Below are 18,682 nucleotides of genomic sequence, written 5' to 3' on the forward strand. Positions count from 1 at the left end.
CACCGTGCCAGGCTCTGCCCTCACCCACCGCGCCGGGCAGCGTTTTTCCAGCCGAGCTCGTTGTGCGGATCCACCTTTGCTGTTGCCCAAGCACCGGGCAGCCCCCCGGCACCCAGATGACTGTTTTCCGTGTGCTTCGCTCAGCTCATCCCTCTCCACCCGCTCCTTGTCTGCCTTCCAAAAGCAATTTGAAAAACGCATGGGTGGAACCGCGCGGGGGCCCCTCGGCGCAGAGCTGGTCCTTGCCACGGGAGACGCCTTGTCCCACGGTGGGGGCAGCCCCCAGAGTCACCCCAGGGCTGGGTTCAGGCCAGGAGGTTCACGTGGCTGTGGGCTTGGTGACCCCACTCTGGTGTGTCACCTCCCTTCGTGCTGTCGGGGTTATTTTGCTGCGTTTTGGAATTTACTGCGGAAGGCGGCAGCCGGGCGCGTGGGGAAACAAGGCGAGTTTTCCAAATCAGGGCCTGCATGGCGGGGCTGGGGATTTTCCCAACTCCCTGAAGCCCTGGCAGGGCCCCGGGACCCTCTGCCCGCAGTGGGCAGGGACCATCCAGACGCATTTTGGCTTTGGCGGTGTGAGCACCTCAGGCCGCGCACCCACGCTGCCCAGCCAGCACCGCGGGCTGAACCAGCACCCGCGCCGGAACGTCACCGGCTACAGTCACGCTGCGTGACGCAGCCTGGCATGGAGGAATGCCCCGTGGTTTTAATCCCGTGTGAGCGCTGAGCTGCCTCGGAGAGCGTCCTCGCCCGGCGCTGACTCAGCGGGAGCAGCCGCCGCACGGAGCTACTCCAGCGCCCCACCAGCTGCCATCCCGCCGGGAAAAGGAGGGGACGGGGACACCGGGACATCCCTGGGAGAAGCAGCGTGGCGGCTGAACCGTGCCAAGGAGGGTCCCACGTCACGGGGCCGAGCCAGGTAGGTGGTGGAGGCGATGCTGGTGCTGTGCTGGTGCTGTGCCGGCAGCGTGGAGCTGGGGGGAGGCACAACCGTGCAGGATGTGACGCCGGGGTGCCCGTGAGCCCGGCTCGGTGGCCACACCGAGAGGAAGAGGAGCTGGGGCCATGGCTGGGCATTGCCTGACATGAGCGGGGCCATCAGCCTCGGGTGCCCTCGCTCTGGCTGGGCTTGGGGCACAGAGTAACGTCGCTGTGTCTTTTGAGGGGGGGGCTCAGCTCAGCTTGGCTGGGCTCGGTGCAGCCCGGCTCGGCCAGGGCCGTGCCAGCGCAGGCAGCTCAGCACCGCAGGAATGTGGAGCAGCAGGTTGTGCCCGGCTGGGCCGTCCTTAATGGGGGGGCTCACGCCGGCCACAGGTGGCTGTGCTGGGGAGCCCCGTGTCCTTGTCCCTGCGTCCCAACAGCCCCCCCCTACAGCTTGGCCGCGGGGCTGAGCCTCTGGCACTGAGCTGAGCTCCAGCACCCGACGTGGGGCTTCGCCTTACGTGGGGGAGGGGGCGCATGTTTGCACCCCTGTGCCGAGCTGGGGAGCCCTCCCTGTGCCAGGGACAGCAGGGCCCTGGGGGTGGCAGCCGGGTCTCCCCCCCACCCTGCACCGCTGTGCAGCACCCAGCCCAGCCTAGCCCTGCTTCTCATGGGGGCTGTAAACACGGCTCGGGGTGGGGTGGGGGGGCCCTGCCTGTCTCTGTCCTTGCCCAGCAAGGACATCGGTGCCCCGCGCTGCTGGCTCTGTCCCCAAGTTGCCCCCCTACCCCCGCAGAGGGGTGCAGAAATCCACCCCCGAGGAGGCAGCAGGAGGGTCTGTGCCGGTGCTGGGAGGGTCCCCAGCTGTCCCCAGGCCTAGCCCACCCCCTGCAGACACTTTCCAGGTCACAAGGCAGCGTGTGTCCCCCCCCCGGCAGGGGATGGGGACAGGGACAGCCAGCTTTCCCCCCGCAGTGCATCAGGCAACCATGTGCCAGGGTGGCTGCTGCGTGGGGACCCCCCCTTTGGGGTACAGACCCCAGTGGGGGTATGAGGGAACACGCCAGCACGTGTGAGCTTGCAGACGGTGCAGCCGTGGCTCGGTGTGGCCGTGGCCATGGCCAGTGCTGTGGGTGCCGTGGTTGGCTCCTGCCGCCCGCAGCTGACGCTGGGACGGGCCCTGGGTTGCACCCAGGAAGTTGCGAGCGGCTGACGGTGACGGGGCGTCGCAGGAGGGAGCGGGGCCGTGGCACGTTGGCCCCTGCTGTGGCAACCACCGCTGCACCCGGTGAGTGCCGGGGCCTTGCCGTTACCCCCCCGGGGCTCGCCTGTGCCCCGAGGCAGACCCCTGAGCAGCTCGGAAGGGCGATGGGGAGGGAGGGGGAGGTGGGGGCAGGTCTGACCCCGCACGTCCCCCCGTGCACCCCACCACTGCCTGAGCCCCTTTGTGTGTTGGGACCCACCCCCCCACCTCCGGCTGTGCCCACCCCCGGGGGCTGCAGAGGGGTGCGGGGCTGGTTTGGGGCTCCCCCCACCCCTCCCCGCTGTGGGCGGGCTGTTGCCTCTGCGCGACCGTTGGGGTGGGTGGTTGTGCTTGTTGGGGTTGGCGGGGACCCAAGGACATGGGGTGCACACGGGGACCCAGCGCGGCTCCTGGCACACCTCGGCTGGGGAAAGCACAGGTGGAAACCCCCACCGGTGCTTTCCAAAGGGTTCAAGTTGGGAAGCGGGGAGTGGGGGGGGCGGGGGGGAGAAGCAGCCCCAGAGCCTCCGAGGGGGCTGAGAGGCGAGGGAGCGGCAGGGAGTGGAGCCCCGAATCCCCCAGCCTGGTGGGGTGGGGGCTGAGCGGGGGCAGGTGATGCACCCCTGGGAGTGGGGGAGACACCCCTGGGCGCAGGCAATGCACCCCTTGGTGTGGGCAGAGCACTCTGGAGTGTGGGTGACGCACCCCTGGCCATGGGGGATGCACCCCTTGGCACGGGAGATGCACCCCTGAGGGTGGGGGAGGCACCCCTGGAGTGGGGGTGGCACCCCTGGGTGCAGACAACGCACCCCCGGGCACAGACAGAGCATTGGTGAGGGGCTGCCAGACCGCAGCCGCCCTTCTCTGCTCCGGCCTCGCTCCCCGGGGTGCCCCTCGCCAGGGCTGGGGTGTCCTCCCCGCCGGCCCCATTGGCCCGGGTGAGGTTTGAAGCAGGCTTGCTCTGCGGATTGGCCGGGGGGACGTTTCGGGGAGGCCGCGGTGGCGAGCGGAGGCGTGGTCCTTGCCTTCAAATAGGAAGCCCGGCACAGCCGGCGCAGACAGTGCGGCACCGCACAGCACCGCGCAGCCTTTGTCTGCCGGCGGGGCCGGGGCGCGGGCAGGGGACCAGGCCACCGGCGCCCACCAGCCACCGCCACCCCTCACACCGGCCCCTCTTTGCAGCCGACAGCCCGTGAGCCCTTCGCTGCCCGTGGCGGCCGCACACCCCGTGGCCCGGTGCCGGCGCAGAGGATGCCCATCGAGGCTCTGCAAGCCGGCGATGCCATGAAGGGGGTGACGGTGACGGCGCCTTTCACCTCGGCCATGCCCGTCCGCATCCTCCGCAAAGGCCCCGCGTATTTCCGCCGCCGCGCCGAGCCAGGCGCTGGCAAACCCAGCGCAGTGGAGAGGCTGGAGGCTGACAAGGCCAAGTACGTGAAGAGCCAGCAGGTCGCCAGCACCAAGCAGGAGCCGGTGAAGCCGCCGCTGCTCAAGCAGCCCCTCTTCACCCCGGGGGTGCGCCGGGCCGTGCTCACCCCCAGCCGCAGGGCGCCCCCGGGGCCGCGCCGCGCCGAGGCTGGTGGCCCGAAGACCTCCCTTGACCTGGAGATCCTCAACAACCTCATCAACCTCTGCGACAGCCCCTTCCCCAAGGCGGAGAGCCCTCTGAGCCGGGAGCGCAAGCGGAGGCCGGAGACGCCGGTGGTGCTGGCCGGCGGGGCAGAGGATGCTGGCAAACCACCGGAGACCCCCGCTGCCACCAAGCCCCCCGGCAGCGTGACCGTGCGGAGGGTGGACGTCCGTCCCTGCGGGGCTCCGCGGGGCCAGGTGACATCGGTGCCTGCGTCCCCCGTGGCCCCGACACGGAGCTCACCCGCCTGCCCCGAGAGCACCCGGCGGCAGCCGCTGCTGCACCGCTCCAAGTCGGACCTGAGTGACCGGCTCTCGCGGGCCACTGCCGACCTGGAACGCTTCTTCAACTACTGTGGCCTCGACCCCGAGGAGGTGCAGGACATGGGCGCCGAGCGCTTCGCCCGCGCCAGCTCTGACATCGTGTCCCTCAAGTTTCACAGCGTGAGCACGGCCAGCTCAGAGGGCGGCCGCTCGCCGCCCAGCGCCGCCACGCCGGAGGGGCGACCGGCCGAGCGCGTGCCCTACGGCATCTCCGTCATCGAGCGCAACGCCCGCGTCATCAAGTGGCTCTACGGGCTGCGCCAGGCCCGGGAGCCCCAGCAGGTCTCTGACGTGTAGCAGCACCGCGGTGCCGGGGCTGGGTGGCTTGTGAGTGGGCAACGCTGGATGGGGAGGGAGCGCTGGCTGTGCCCCGGGAGGAGCGGGGACGTCTTGGCGGTGACAGGACCCTCGAACTGAGCCCCCGTTTTGCTTCCCTGCCCGCTGGCAGAGCGCCGGCGCAGTGCCCGGGCATCCTTCCCGCTGGCTCTGGCCCCTGTGCTGTCACCGGGGAGCCGGGTCCCCTCGGGAGGGCAGAGGACATGTGGCCCCGGGTGCGTGGCCAGTCCCCACCACCGTCCCCTTGCCCACCTGCTGTCATCCTGCCTGCCCAGCTCCTCACCAGCACCCATGGGTGGTGTGGGGAGGGGAAGGGGCTGGATGCCCCCTGCACGGAGCAGGGACAGAGCTCTGGTGAAGGAGACGCCCCCCTGCAGCCTCCACTGAGGGGGCCACACTGCCTGGGGCGGGGGCTGGATCCTGCTGGCCCCCGTCTTAATGCTGAAGGTTTGGGAGAGGCTGGGTGCTCCATGGAGGGGGGGGGCAAACCTGACCCCCCGCTTCGAGCAGCCCAGGGCTGCGTGTGTGTGCGAGTGTCTGTGTGCTCGAGTCCCCTCCCGGGTGCCGTTGGGCCCTGGTATTTATGAAGATGATGGTCGTTGGTCTTTTCCTCATTTCTACTGTTTTTCCTCATGTTTGAACTGTAAATAATAATAATAATAATAGTAATGCAGCTGGTTTTATTAAATCCCTGTGCTTTGGAGGCTGTGGGCGTTGCTGTCTCTCGAGGCGCTGGAGGTCGGGGTGAGGCAGGGACCCTCGGGGGGCCTGCGGCTCGCCGGCGGGAGCGATGGGTGCCGTGCCGTGGCGTGCCAGCGCGGGCCCCGGCGGGCACAGTGGGGGTGGCGGTTGGGTCCGGCAGGTCCCGGCAGAGCCCGGGCCAGCGGGATTCCCCTCTGGGCCGCAGCCAGCACCGGTGCAGCCTCCTCGCCCTGCTCCGGCAAAGCGCCGCTGAGCTTGGCCGAGTCCCGGCTCCCCCCGGGACTGCGAGATGGGGGCGGCGATAGTGGAGACCTCCCGCGGGGAGGATGAAAGTCGGCGCAGGGAGAGCTTTGAAGATGAAAACCGCCTGTGCGGTATCCCCGGGAGGCCTCGCGCGGCACCGCGGGTGCTGCCTGAGCCCGTGAGGTCCCCCCTGCTCCTCACAATGCTGATGTGTCCCCACGCGGGCAGGGAGCCGTGAGGAAGGTGGCACCAAAGCCACCAGCGCCTGCGCCCAGGGGACCTTGCCTGGACATCAGCCCTGCCGCTGCCTCCCTCCAGCTCCAGCCGTGGTGGGGGGGCCGGGGCATCAAATGGCTCCACACATGCAGGGAGCCAGCCGGCCTGGTGTGGGCACCGCTTGGCAAATGCCACATGCGTGGTGACAGTGACGGACTGGTGACAAGGTCCAGCCACCCACCCCAGGGCTGCAGTTTTCATTTTTGAAGGTGCTGCCCCGTCCCACCCCATCCAGCGCTTTCCCCCAGCTCCGCCCGGGCCCTGCAGCCGCTGGCTGGGGCAACACCGGGGCTCCCCTTGACTGGGGCATCCACGCAGCACTTGAGGTCCCCAAAAAAGCCCTCACAGGCTCCTGCACTGTGTGTGTCCGCTCAGAGCTGCTGCCCGGGGTGCAGGATCTGTCCAGCTCCTGCTGGGGTACAGGCAGGTCTGGCTGCCTGGGGTGCAGCGGGCAGGACGTGGCGGGCAGGACACCGGGATGGCATCTGTCCCGTGAGCCAGGCTGGCAGATTGGTGGGGAGGAAGCACACACCCAGGGGATCCTCAAAGATGGCACGTGGGGTGTCGGGTGCCTCCCCGAGGAGCTGGAAACCAGGGAGTGACGGGGACCCCGAGGCACCCACTCCAGGACAGGCTTCACCCGCGGGGAAAGCTCTGCGGGAACCGGATCCCCACCGGCGGGCTGGCACCGGCTGTGCTGCCGGATTCCTCAGCCTGGCGTGTCCAGGGCTTGGTCTAAATTTGTTGCTACTGCCAAAGAGCTGGGGGGGGGCCCCCACTAGCCCCCCCCCCCCCCAACCAGGCACGGGTGTGCTGGGACCTGCCATGGCTGCGCGGCTGTCCAAAGCCCCGGGCGCTCGCGTGCGCGATCGTCTGCACGTGTGTGTCCACGCGTGTTCGTGTGCCGGCCTGCTCGTGGGGACACGTGTTCACATGCACACGCGTGTCCTGCACGGACAGCAGGAGCCGTGTTCCCGCGGTGGGAGTCTTCCTCTTCCTCCTTCCATGAAACCCTGGTACAGCTGCCTTGAGGCAACACGTGCCCCCCCACCCCCCGGGGACAGCAGGGTGGCCCCCGCGCTGTCACGTTCTCTGGCAGCTGCCTCTCGGCAGCTCTGGTTTCGGTGGGGAGCCGCAGCTGAGCCCGTCTGTTATTTCTTGGGAGGAGGGTCAGCCCAGGAGGGTGCCCATCGCCCCCACCCCTCCGTGCTGGGGTCTCCCATGGGTGCCCCATGCGCAGGCAGGAGCTGCAGGCGGCTGGGAGAGGGAGGAAAAAAAAAAAAAAAACCAGCACCCCAGTGTGGGGAGCCAGGCCCAGCACCCCGGGGCGGGGGCCACCCCCCTGCCTGGCACACAGCCCCCCACCCAGGTGCAGCTTCTGGCAGGACACAGTGGGGCCGGGGGGGTTCGGGGGGTGCCAGGGCCCGCGGCCGGGACGGGACGGTTGCTGCCTGCAGTGCTGCTTGCTGGGAGCGGGGTGAGGCTCCCGGGTGCCCCCCCCCCGCTGTATTTTCCATTTTTTAATTATTCCGCACAGCCCCGCTGATGAGCATCTTCTGGAAGTGCCAACTACGTCACGTGCTTTAATCACTGTTAATTAGCGAACGCCTCGGGACAGCGTTGAGGGCAGGGCGTCAGGAGCCGCCGTGTGCCAGCACCCTCCCAGCGGGTCCCCACATCCTGACCCGGAGGACAAAGGGTCCCCGTGTCCCCCACCCCAATCCAGGGTGCTGGCCCTGTCCCCCTGCAGTGGGGACTGGGGTGAGGTGGCAGCAAAGTGTCCCCCGGTCCTCAGCTCTGCGGGGTCTCTGCTGTCACCTCCCACCCTGGCAAACTACTGCCCGGGGCGAGGGGGACCCGTTTTGGGGAGGGAGGCACGGGGGTGCCTGGGTGTCATGGAGGCAGCGGGTCCCTGGGGGCTGCCACCACTGCCACTGGTCCCCAGGGCTTGGGTACCAGTGGGACAGGGGACCCTGTGGGGCACCCGTCCCCCAGGGGTGAGGCTGCTGGGGGGATCTGCCACCGGCCTGTGGGGCACCTCTAGTGACAAGATGGGGACAGGGACACCTGCAGAAGGGTGACAGGGACAGGCTGTGACCGGGTGTCACCGAGCCCTGCCCTCACCCATGCATTGAGCTGGCCGGGGCTCAGTGTCCCCTGGCGATGCCCGGGGTCCGTCTGTCCTGCCCTGTCCCGCAGCCCTTCCACCCACCCTTCTGTCCCAGTTGCTGAAGTGGGGGGACTGGTGCCTGTCCCGAGGCAGTGGGGTTCAGGGACACACCCACCCGCCAATGCTTGGAAAATAAATATCTCTTAGTACAAAAATAAAAGCGCCTCCAGCCCAACCTGTGGCCGCTGTGGGGGGGGCAGCTCTGGGGCCCAAAAGTGCCCTCAGGCTGGGTTTGCCATCTCAATGCAACCACCAGCGAGGGGTCTGGGCCCTGTTGCCCCGCTTCCCCCTCCTGCACCCCCATCTCCTCCCTCCCCTGCCCCAGCTCAGAGCCTCCCCAGGACCCTTCCCACCACCTCCCGCCCCCCAGACTCACCTCAAACCGCAGCCCTGTGACCCCTCAGCTCCATCCTGCCTGTCCCTGCCATCCCCCTGCCAGCGCTCTCCCTGCCAGCACAGGGTCACCAGCCATCCCAACCTGGACACGGTCGCCCCCAGGTCCCCAAAACCTCCCCCTGCTCCTCCCACCCTCCCCCAGGGACTTGAAATACCCACCCCGGTGCTGCAAGGAGCAGTGGGGACAGTGGCTTGGGCCATGCACAGTGGGGTGGGGACAAGGGATGGCACCAGCCCCTGGCGCTCACAGGGACCCCCATCCCTACCAGCTCCCCTAATCCCACGGGAAAGTGGCCCCGGGGGAGCTTTGAAATGCCCCAAAACAGAGAAAAAACAAAGCCCCCGCCGTGCCTTGGAGCCCGGCGGAGTGTGCAGGGGGTCCCGCGGGGTCCTGGTGCAAAAGCCAGAGGCCCAGATGAAGGATGGGAGAGAAGCTGAGGTGGGATCCGGGGGTGGGTTTTGTGTGTCAAAGCCCCCGCCACCCCCCCACCCTGGCTCCTGCAGCACCAGACCCCCCGGCACTGCCCACGGGTCCCTCGGGCACGGCCACAGTGCCAGGCTCCCGGAAGGCGGGATAAACACAAGTCAAAAAAATATAACTGGGGGAAAAACATCCCTGCTGGGGTCTCCCCCAAGCACCCCTTCTCCCGGCCCCCCCCCTCCCTCCATGCCGGTGTTAGAAGCCGGTGGGTCGTATCAGCATGCGGGTGCCCTTCAGGGAGTAGCTGGGCCCCTGGAAGTGGTGCCAGCGGATGCCGTTGAGCTTGCGGATGTTGTGCCGGGCCGGGTAGTAGATGCCATTGAGGTTGGAGAGGCCGCAGGCGTCGAACCACCAGCCTGCGAGGAGGGAGCGGGGCGGGAAGGTGGCACCCTGAGCACCCATGGGTCCTGCCTGGGTGTTCCCTCCCTCTCCCCGCTCACCTCCCGACAGCATCTGGGCGCACTTGCAGAGGCAGTTGTCGTTGTCGGCGTCGCGGGTGCTGAAGCGGGTGCCCTGCAGCGCCATGCCGCTCTGCTGCCCCGCCGTCCCGCTGTAGTCCTGCAGCGAGAGCCTGCGCCCGGGCCCGCGCCGGGGCCACGGCCACCCTCAGTGCTGGGGGGGTCACAAAACCCCTCAGCGCTGCTCGGGGGGGGGTGGGTGAAGGCCGTGGGATGCCATGAGCTCAGAGGGGTGCAGGCAGAGATCCTGCAGCTCTGGGTCTGCCAGCTTGGAGGGCCTGGTCTGGGGGTCCCCAAGGGGGGGGGTCATGCTATGCTGGGGCAGAGAGGACACCCCCAAGGCTCCTCCGGTCCTCTGTGCCGGGGGTCAGCTCGGTGCAGGGGGTCTCTGTGGTCTGGTCCTGTCTCCAGCCCAGCACCAAAGCACCCAGCTCCCTGCCAGCCCTCCTGCCACGTTCCTGGGAGCACACACCGTCCTCTCAAACCCGGCGGCAGGAGCACAAAACCCCTCCCCGGACACCCGTGCAGCAGCCTGGGGATGCCCAGCACCCCCAGAAGTGCCTGGTGGCCACGGCTGTGTCACCCCCACTTGCCCAAGCAGCGAGTGCCCCGGCTGGGATGGGAAATCCCTCTGCCTTAACGCAAATTCATACATTAAAAATCCACCTCTGAAGAGCCCCGGGGAGAGAAGGAGGAGCAGGTGACACAGTGATGTCCCCGATACCTGGGGACGGGCTCTGCTGAGCCGTAACCCCACCAGGAAACCCCAGTGTGATCCTGCACCCCCCAGGACCACCCTTGCCCGTGGCTACCGCTGCCCGCAGGGCTCGGGGATGGCTGGAGATGGGGAGGGCTGGGTGGCCACTGCTGTGGTGTCTTTCTCCTACCTGTAAAGCTGCCGCTCGCTCCCCAGCTGGAATTTCCCGTAGTGGGCATAGACCTGGCCGCCCTCCCAGTCCCGCAGCTCCACGCGCAGGGCGTAGGGTGCCTGGCTCGTCAGGAGGTGCACGGCCTCGTTACCCAGCCAGTACTCGCCCGCCACGTCCCCAAAACCCTGGGGGAGCAACGGGGTGGGTGAACGTGGGGTGGCCGCAGGGTACCCCCTCTTCCCCGGGGTGGGTGCAGACCTGTTTGTACTCCCTCCAGTTCCTCTGGAAGCTGAGGCTGCCGTTGACGCGGAGCTGGATGACGGTCCAGCCCCCGCGGTCGGTCTCCATGTCGCAGTACGCCTGCAGCGGGGAGAGGCGGCACAGGCTGCAGAGCAGGGCGACGAGGTGGGCAGTGGGGTGCGTGTGTGTGCCCCCCCCCCGGGCTGGGTGGCTCACCATGGGTGCTGCATGGGTGCTAGAGCTTGCTGAGGGGCTGGCGAGCGTGTGCCGTGCCCAGTGTCTGGCCTGGGGGGGGGGTGTCTCTCCTGTAGCCATGGGCAGGGGCACAACGCTCATGGGTGGGGGGGGCCTTTAAAATCAATTTTATCCTGTCTGAAGGCCTGTGCAAGCCCTGTCTTCACCTGGCAGCTGCTGCCTTCACCCCCCCCGTCCTGCAGCCCCTGTGGCCAGATGGGTTGGGGGGCACTACCCCGGTGAGAGGGGTTGGGAAGTGCCATGCAAGAGGGATACCAATACCCGCTCTGGTCTGGGGCCAGCGTGTACTGGGTGGCACTGGGGTCGGGCAGCACCCCGGGGGGGCTGCGGTGGGACCCCTCTCTGGGCCACGCTCACCTTTTTGGGCTCACTGAGGTTGGCGATGTGGAGGGTGTAGACGCCGCTGGCATGGATGCCCGCCCGGTGCACCTCGGCGCAGTCCTGGAAGAGCTGCTCCTGCCCGGGCAGGGGGGCTGCGGCAGAGGGGAGGGTGAGCCGGCAGAAACCCCGCCGCTCCTGCAGCCCTGCCTGGTTTTGTTGCTCTTTCCCTCTCCCTTTGGATGCTTTTGGGCCCACGGATTATTTTTCTTTCTTCGGCGCCGTCTCCCTAGGGCTGGGTGAGGCGGCTGCGCTGCACCAGCGCTGCCGCCAGCCTAAGCCTGGGGATTTGCTGTGGCTGGGGACGGCGTCGGGCCATGGACCCTCCCCTGGGGCTCATTTTCGGGGTGAAGTCACCCACGCCTGAGCCGAGCGCAGGGGCTGGCCCAGCGCCCTGGCACCCTCTCGGGAAGGGTGAGGAGCTCTCCCGCTGCCTGCACCCTGCCCGCATGCCCCAGCTCACCTCTGCCCTGGGAGACGAGGCGCACCAGGCTCTGCACCGACTCGAGGAGCTGGAGCTGCTGGCGCTGGAGCAGGCTGGTGTTGGCGCTGGTGGCCAGAAGTGACTTCTCCAGCTCCTCGATGGTGCCGCTCTGCCGGCTCACCAGCCGCTGCAGCTTCTCCTTCTCCGAGCGGGCCCCCGCCAGCTCTGCCTGGTGCTTCGTCTCCATCTCCAGCACCCGCACCTCCAGGATGCTGAAAGGGGGAGGCAGCGGTGATGGGGTGGGGGGGCCTGTGGCTGTGCTGGGCAGGGAGCGAGTGGCAGAGCGGACCCAGCCCCAGCTGCAGGTCCCCTGATGCACCCACCAAATCACATGCCACCAGGCACCACTGGGACGTGCTTAGAGAGGGGAAACCAAAGCCCAAGGGGCTGTGCAACCCCCCAGGGACCCCAGCCAAGCTCCTAGAAGAGTTCAAACCCCCTGCAAAGTGCAGCCACGCTCCTGGGATGGGAGAGACCAGCCTCCCCCCAAGGTTCCGGGGGCTGCGGGGTCCCCCGAGCCGCCCCAGGCCCTACTTGTTCCTGTTCTGCAACTTGTGGATCTCGTTCGTCTGCAACAGCAGCTGCTTCTCCAGCTTGGTGGTAGACAGGGAGTTCTCCTGCAGCTGCATCTCGATGCGCGACGTCTGGTTCAGCACCTGCCCCGGGAGCATCGGCGTGAGCAACCACGTCCCCGGTGTCCCCAGGCTCGCAGCTCCCCAACACACAACCCCAGTACTGCCGCACACCACCGCGTTCAGCCACGCAGCGCCTCGGGGAAACACCCCGCCTTTAGCAGCAGAGCAGCCGTATCTCCCACCGCGGGGCCTGGCGGGGGACACACACACATGGGGCCATGTGTGCTCTGCGCCCCGGCCAGCCCCTACCTGCGCCTCCACGTCGGTGAGCTTGCGGCTCTGCTCGGCGCTCTGGTTGAGGAGGGTGCTGCCGATCTCCAGCATGGTGGCAGTTTGGTTCTGCACAGCTGTCTGCCGCAGCTGAGCCATCTCCGGCTTCATGCTCGTCTGGATGTAGCTCTCCAGCTGCGGAGGGGACAGCGGGGACACGGTGAGTCCCCCTCTACTCTGCACTGGTGAGGCCACACCTGGAGTGTCGTGTCCAGTTTTGGGCACCTCAATCCGAGAGAGATCTCGAGGGGCTGGAGTGAGTGCAGAGGAGGGCAACGAGCTGGGGAAGGGCCTGGAGAATAAATCCTGTGAGGAGAGATTGAAGGAGCTGGGGCTGTTCAGTGTGAGGAGGAGAAGGGGAGGGGAGACCTCATCACTCTACAGCTCCCTGAAAGGACGTTGTGGAGAGGTTGGTGCTGGTCTCTTCTCCCAGGGAATTAGTGACAGAACAAGAGGGAACGGCTTTAAACTGCAACAGGGGAGGTTCAGACTGGACAGGAGGAAAAAATGTTTCACCAAAAGAGTGGTCAGAGAGTGGAATAGGCTGCCCAGGGAGGGGGTGGAGTCCCCATCCCTGGGTGTGTTTAAGGGCCGTTTGGATGAGCTGTGGGGGGATGTGGGGTAGGGGAGAACTTTGTAGAGTCGGGCTGAGGGTTGGACTCGCTGATCCCGAGGGGCTTTTCCAACCTGAATGATTCTGGGATTCTGATTTGGACACCACAGCCGAGCCTGGCAGCGCCCAGCACAGCCCCCAGGCACGTTCTGGGAGTGTTTCACCATGGCACGACCCATCTCGGGGCCATTCGAAGCTTATTGGGAGGATGGAGCGAGCTGCTCATGGGCTGTGCTGCCACGGGGGAGCCCCCTCGGCCACCAGCTGCGAAGATTCCAGGGCTGCGATGCCAGCTGGGACCTGGCACGGGCTTGTGTGTGCCCACGTCTGCTGGGAAACTGGGGCTACTGCCGGCACCGGCATCGGCATCGGCACCGGCATCAGCATTGGCTGCCAGCCCCCAGCCACTGGTTTCCCAGGACATGGGGAGTGGGGGGCCACCATGGGCCAGGGAAGGTGGGTGTCCAGCCCCCAGTGCTGCCCCACCATGAGGAAGCTCTCGGAGCTGGGAAGAAACCGTCTGCGGACGCAGCTGAGATGTGGCTTCCGCTTTCCCAGCCCGCGGGGCAGGCGCCTTTCCCAAAGGCTTTTCTATTTCTGGCGGCCCCGCCATGAGGTTCCCATTCGGCCCCTCCCCGGGGCAACGGCCTCGGCGGGGGCACGGTCCCTCGGCGGGGGCCGCGGGGAGCGGAAGGGGCCACGCTGCCGCCCACGCTGGGAACGGAGCCCCGCACCGGGCAGCCCCCCGAGAGCGGGAGGGGATGGGGGGGCTGCCCAGCTCCCCCCCACCCCACTGATCCCGCTCTGCCCACGCTGCCCGCATCCCACCGCCTGCCCCAGAGTCCCCAGTGTCCCCAGCATGCGGCGGGGTGGCGGAGCAGGTGGGACGCTGCTCTCTGGGCGATGCTCGGCGCGGGAGCGGGGCCGGCCGCGGGCCAGGGCACAGGGCTCCGCTCTGCACTTGTTTGCACATGATGAAATCTCGCTGGCAGCAGCCGGGCCTCTTCCCTCCTCCCCAGACCCGGTGGCGAAACCAGCACCCCACCGGCAGCCCCCGCGGAGGGCAGGAGGGTGCCAGGGCCGGGCACCCCGCCTCGCCTTGCCTGCACCCCGCTTCCCTGGGGATTGTCCCTCACGGGAACGTGCTCGCGCGGAGGAAGCGGGGAAAGGTCGGAGAGCCGCGTCTGGAAAACATTTCCCCGAGCTGAGTGATTGCTGGAGAGTTTCCCTTTAACCACGTCGTTAATCTTGTTGCTTCACAGGGCTTGGGGAGGCCTTTTCTCCCTCTCAATCTAGCTTTTTTTTTTTTTTTCTTTTAAATAAACATATCTCCGAGCCCAAGGGCAGTACATACCCATGGAAAAGGTCAGGCTGGCACGGGGAGGGTAGAACGCAGCCGGAGAAATAGCCACAGCTCCCTGGGAGCGGTTGGGGCTGGGGGGGGGCACAATGTCCCCACCCTCAGATGACACAGGGGACCTAAGGGGGACAGGCTCTGTGCAGAGGGCTGGGAAGCCGGGGCCGCCCTCCCTTCGCCCCATGGGTGCTGAGGTTCACCTGGGCTCGGAGGGGTCCCACCAAGAAGGGCAGAGTGGCCGGGGACGGGTAACACACCATGGTGATGAGGATGACCCCAAAACGCTGCCCGGGAGCAGGAGGGACCCCGGCCACCCCGCTGTCCCGGTGCCAGTGACCCGTTGGCCATGTCTGGATGATCCTGTGTCACCTTCTTGCAGCCACATCCCTCCCCTGTCCCCGTCCCCATCCTGTCCCAGCATTTCTAAGCATCCCACAAGCACTGGCGAGGGGTCCCCATGGCCAGAGGTGGGGGGAAAGCCCCCCACCCACTGCCTGCACCCCTACCCCCACGCCAGGGTGATCAGCACCGCCCCGGTGCTGCGGGTGCCCCAGAGCTGCCACCCTGCCACTGCCTCGCTGGGGACCCCATCCTGCCCTGAGCCCCCCCGCCCCGCCCCAGACCTGGCAGCACCATCAAATATTTGTGTTTGAACTAAAATTAATTCCTCCCCGGCCATGGGGGGGCTGCACATGGGGAGGGTGGGCCAGCACCCCAGTGCTGCGGGGGGTGTTTCTGGGGGATGTTGGGTGTTGGGGGGGCCCGAGGGGGGCCGAGGAGCCCTGCTGGGTGCTGGGGGGGTGCTGCTGGTTCCAGCAGCCTTGGCAGGGCTCCCCGGGCTGGGGCAGAGCAGACGGGGATGCGACGTTGTTTACACTCTGGTCCCCGAACTCGAGGCCTCCTTCAAGCCCCGGTTTGTTTGTTCAGGCCTGGAGTCCGACCAAAACAAGCCTCCCTGGGCAGCTCCGGTTAAATTAGTAAAACCAAGGAACGACAGCAAAAAAATAGCTGCAAGCTGCCTCTAAATGGAGAGGGACACGCTGCGGGATGGGGTGGGATGGGATGGGATGGGATGGGATGGGATGGGAATGGGATGGGAGGAGATGGGATGGGATGAGATGGGATGGGAATGGGATGGGATGGGATGAGATGGGATGTGAATGGGATGGGCTGGGATGAGATGGGATGAGATGGAATGGGATGAGATGGGATGGGATGAGATGGGATGAGATGGGATGGGAATGGGATGGGATGGGATGGGATGGGAATGGGATGGGGTACTGGCTGCCCAGTGCCCCACGGCCTCATGCTCCTTGGGGCTGCAGTGTGGGGCATTGCTGCCCTCATCTGCCCAGATGTGCTGTGGCTGCTTGCTCCAGGGCAGGGCCCCGTGCACCCACAGTGGGACCCCTGGCCCCTCACCTGGCTCAGCCATACCCAAAGGCTGCCCTCAGACCTGGCCTGGGCTCCTAGGGCACAGGGACCCCTGGGGGGCAGGGACGCGCCGGCGCAGGGCCCCCCGGGCTGTGCGGGCACAGCAGACCCAGCAGGTCCCTCAGTGACAGCGATTCGCTGCCACCAGCTGGGTGGGGACTGACTCTGCTTGTCCCTCTGCGACACCCCGGGGCTGGCTTTCAGCGGGGCTGTGGCTCAGCGTTTTCCCAGCTTTTGAGGAATTTGTCATTTAGGATGACTGAGGGGACAGGGGACAGCCCCACACCTCGCTGCTGCTGCCTGCCCTGTCCCGGCCACAGTGTCCCACTCAAAGTCTCCCCAAGCACCAGGAGCTTTTGCAAAACCCGTAAGTGGGAAAACGATGAATCTGGAGAAGTTTTGGTGGCCTCTGCCCCTCGGTCCCTCACTCTGCCGCCTGCAAAACCCTTCCCAAGAGCTTTCCTGTGGGGCCACATCCTGACCCAGAACGGGGAGCGCTGAGCCCCCAGGTCCCAGCCCAGCAGGGACCACGAGAAGCCACGGCAGGGATGGTGGGGGGACACAGCCGTGGCGGCAAGCGCCGGTGAGCTGCAGCACCCACAAACTGCAGCACCCACAGACTGCAGACCCCTCCGTCCCCCCCTGCACCCTACCTTCAGCAGCCACTGGGTGCTGTTCTCCAGGACCCTCTCGAGGTGCCGCAGGCGCTGGGTAGCCCCGTGGCCGGCATGCACGGTGCCAGCCGGCGAGTCCCGCTGCAGCAGCGCGTTGGCAGGGCCGGGGGCGACGGGGGCAAGCGGGCAGGGCGGCGGGTCAGCCTCGGGCAAGACGAAGGTGTAGCTGCAGTGGCCGTGCTGGACCCGGTGGTAACGCCGGCGGCGGCCGCCCCCCTCCAGCACCCGGCGCTGGGCTCCGGCGGCGCACAGTGCCGTCGTGGCGCAGGTCAGGGCCACGAGGCCGAGGCTGAGCGCCCGCATGGCGCGGGGGGTTCCCCCGGGGTGCGCCGGCACTTCCCGGGCGGCCGCTCGGCCGCTCTGTGTCGGGATGGGTCAGTGGGCGCTCGGCGCTGAGTCGAAACACTGCGATTTCGGCATTTCCTCCCTCTGAGCCGGCTCTGGCCGCCCCGGCCTTTTATCGCCAGGCGGCTGCAGCCCTCGCAGGGGGAGAGGGGAAAAAAAAAAAAAAGAAAAACAAAGGAAAAAATCTGTTTAAAAACAATACTTCTATCTTTTTTCTCTCCTCCAAGCCCACTGCGGGGAGATCAAGTTTCACACGTGATCTATAAATGTCTCGTACACACACACACACACACACACACACACTCGCACACACTCGCACACGCAGCCCCCATCCCTCCCCCCCGGCTGCACGCACCCACCAGCCCCCCCCAGCCGTTCTCTGCACAGCTCATTGCACCTCCCAGGGTGGGCAGCACCACAGCAGCAGCACCGAGCCCTCCCACCCTCCAGCCCTGGCACCCAGCGAGTCCCCCCACCCTGCTCAGCACCCACTGGGACCCCCCCATCCCAGGGAGCCAAGCTCCCTCCCCACATCCCGGCTATTTATAACGCTGCAGTGAGCCAGGCCTGGATTTGGCTGCTCCGGCCACGGGATGAGCCCGTGGGGACCGGGATGGGGGTTGTGTCCTGAGTGGAGCTTGGCAGGACCCAGCCGGACCCCACACAGGGCTCGGGGTGTCCAGCACATGGGCTGGGGGGTCCATGGGGTGCTGGGACAGCCACATGCCCACAGCTGGGGGTCACGGCGGTGTGGTGGGTTAGATCTAGGCTGGGTCCCCCAGGAGGGGACAACCACGGTGGTGGGGACAGATGGCAGAGGGGGGATGCCCACATGTCTCAGGAGAGGGTGATTTTCTCCCAGCACAGTGGGGGGGCACCCAGGATGCCCGTGTGGCATCAGGCCCGGCGATGCTGCTTGCCACTTGCTCCTGCCACTGCCTCAGGTGCTGAGTGATGCTGGCGATGCTTTTAATCAAAACTTTAAACCAGAATCTTTCCCCAGGCTCCCCCCAGCGCCTCAGGGTGCTCCCCCCATTCTGGGAGCCACGCTGCAGGCACAGGCTGCAAGACGGAGGGATCTGATGCCGGTGGCTGCCTTTCGCCCCCCCCCCCCCCTTCAGGGTCTGGGTCCGGCGGTGGGCAGGAGGGGCTTGGTGGGGGGAGCACAGCTTATCCTGCACCCCTGGCAGTGCCAGATCCGCAGCGGGGACGGGGGACGCGGGGGTAACGCCATGGCCACAGCCCCCATCCCTGCTCCGGCGCAGAAATGAAGCAAACAGGGAAGCGAGAGGGAGGCCGGAGGTTTAATACATTTATTGGACATTTAAGCGAACGGAGGAGCTGCTGCAGCGGCTTCGGGGCCGGCTCGATGCTGACACCCAGCGCTCTCACCCTGAAGGGACCGTGGCCCCCGCAGCCCTGACACCCCACTGCCAGACCTGGCCTCCCCCTGCCCAATGCTCGGAGCAGGGAAGGGGGGGGGTCTGACCCTGGGAAACCCCCAGATACAGAGATGCCTGTGGCTGGAGCAGCAATTTGAGCAAAACACATGTTAAATATGCTGATACAGCCCTCCGCGCCTCACGGACATACACTGTTTATTTGGCAGCCGGCTCGGAGGGACGCACCAGGCTCAGCACCCCCCAGCTCGGGTCCCAGGTGACATTTGGGAGGGGGCTGTGGTGGCTGCTCCGGGTGCATCCCGGCCGGGGGATGCAGGAAGCAGCAGCATCCCCTGCCTGGGCTCGCGCCGGCAGCTGCAGTCATGGGGTGCACATCCCCTGCCCTGGACCGAACGCGGCCACGGCCACCCCAAATTTCTGAACCCACATCCAGCCGGGGGAGAGGAGCCCCTCCAGCCTTCCACAGGAGCCTGAGGACAGCAGGATTTGGCCCATGGCTGTGCCTGCGGGGATGCTGAGCACCAGGCTGGGCTGCCATGAGCGGTC

The 18,682-nt window shown here is 67.0% G+C and overlaps 2 protein-coding genes across 3 annotated transcripts; one reads left to right on the plus strand and one right to left on the minus strand.

Annotated features, from left to right (window-relative positions):
• Nucleotides 1-786: 786 nt before the first annotated feature.
• On the plus strand, nt 787-5,156 carry FAM110A (family with sequence similarity 110 member A). 2 transcript variants are annotated; one of them, XM_074843078.1, is made up of 2 exons: nt 787-919; nt 3,347-5,156. In XM_074843078.1, the coding sequence occupies exon 2, from the start codon at nt 3,416-3,418 to the stop codon at nt 4,412-4,414; it is 999 nt and encodes a 332-aa protein (XP_074699179.1). In that variant the 5' UTR covers nt 787-919; nt 3,347-3,415; the 3' UTR covers nt 4,415-5,156. The 2 variants fall into 2 exon arrangements, with proteins under 2 accessions (XP_074699179.1, XP_074699180.1); XM_074843079.1 differs by lacking the exon at nt 787-919 and adding an exon at nt 1,456-2,209.
• Nucleotides 5,157-8,902: 3,746 nt separating this feature from the next.
• On the minus strand, nt 8,903-17,101 carry ANGPT4 (angiopoietin 4). Its single transcript, XM_074843073.1, has 9 exons — nt 16,368-17,101; nt 12,290-12,445; nt 11,940-12,061; nt 11,385-11,617; nt 10,901-11,016; nt 10,307-10,408; nt 10,067-10,233; nt 9,162-9,292; nt 8,903-9,077 (listed from the first exon to the last, which is right to left on the minus strand). The coding sequence occupies exons 1-9, from the start codon at nt 16,689-16,691 to the stop codon at nt 8,917-8,919; spliced, it is 1,512 nt and encodes a 503-aa protein (XP_074699174.1). The 5' UTR covers nt 16,692-17,101; the 3' UTR covers nt 8,903-8,916.
• Nucleotides 17,102-18,682: the final 1,581 nt, after the last annotated feature.

Source organism: Strix aluco, chromosome 17 (assembly GCF_031877795.1).
Source record: "Strix aluco isolate bStrAlu1 chromosome 17, bStrAlu1.hap1, whole genome shotgun sequence".
Lineage (NCBI taxonomy): Eukaryota > Metazoa > Chordata > Aves > Strigiformes > Strigidae > Strix > Strix aluco.

Bases quoted from the DNA above. Each gene is read 5' to 3' on its own strand.
- FAM110A (XM_074843078.1), top strand. From the start codon at position 3,416: ATGCCCATCGAGGCTCTGCAAGCCGGCGATGCCATGAAGGGGGTGACG.
- ANGPT4 (XM_074843073.1), bottom strand. From the start codon at position 16,691: ATGCGGGCGCTCAGCCTCGGCCTCGTGGCCCTGACCTGCGCCACGACG. The intron at 12,062-12,289 runs GTAGGGGCTGGC...CTCCCGGGGCAG, and splicing joins TCACCGACGTGGAGGCGCAG to GTGCTGAACCAGACGTCGCG. The intron at 9,078-9,161 runs GTGAGCGGGGAG...CCCTCCTCGCAG, and splicing joins CGCCCAGATGCTGTCGGGAG to GCTGGTGGTTCGACGCCTGC.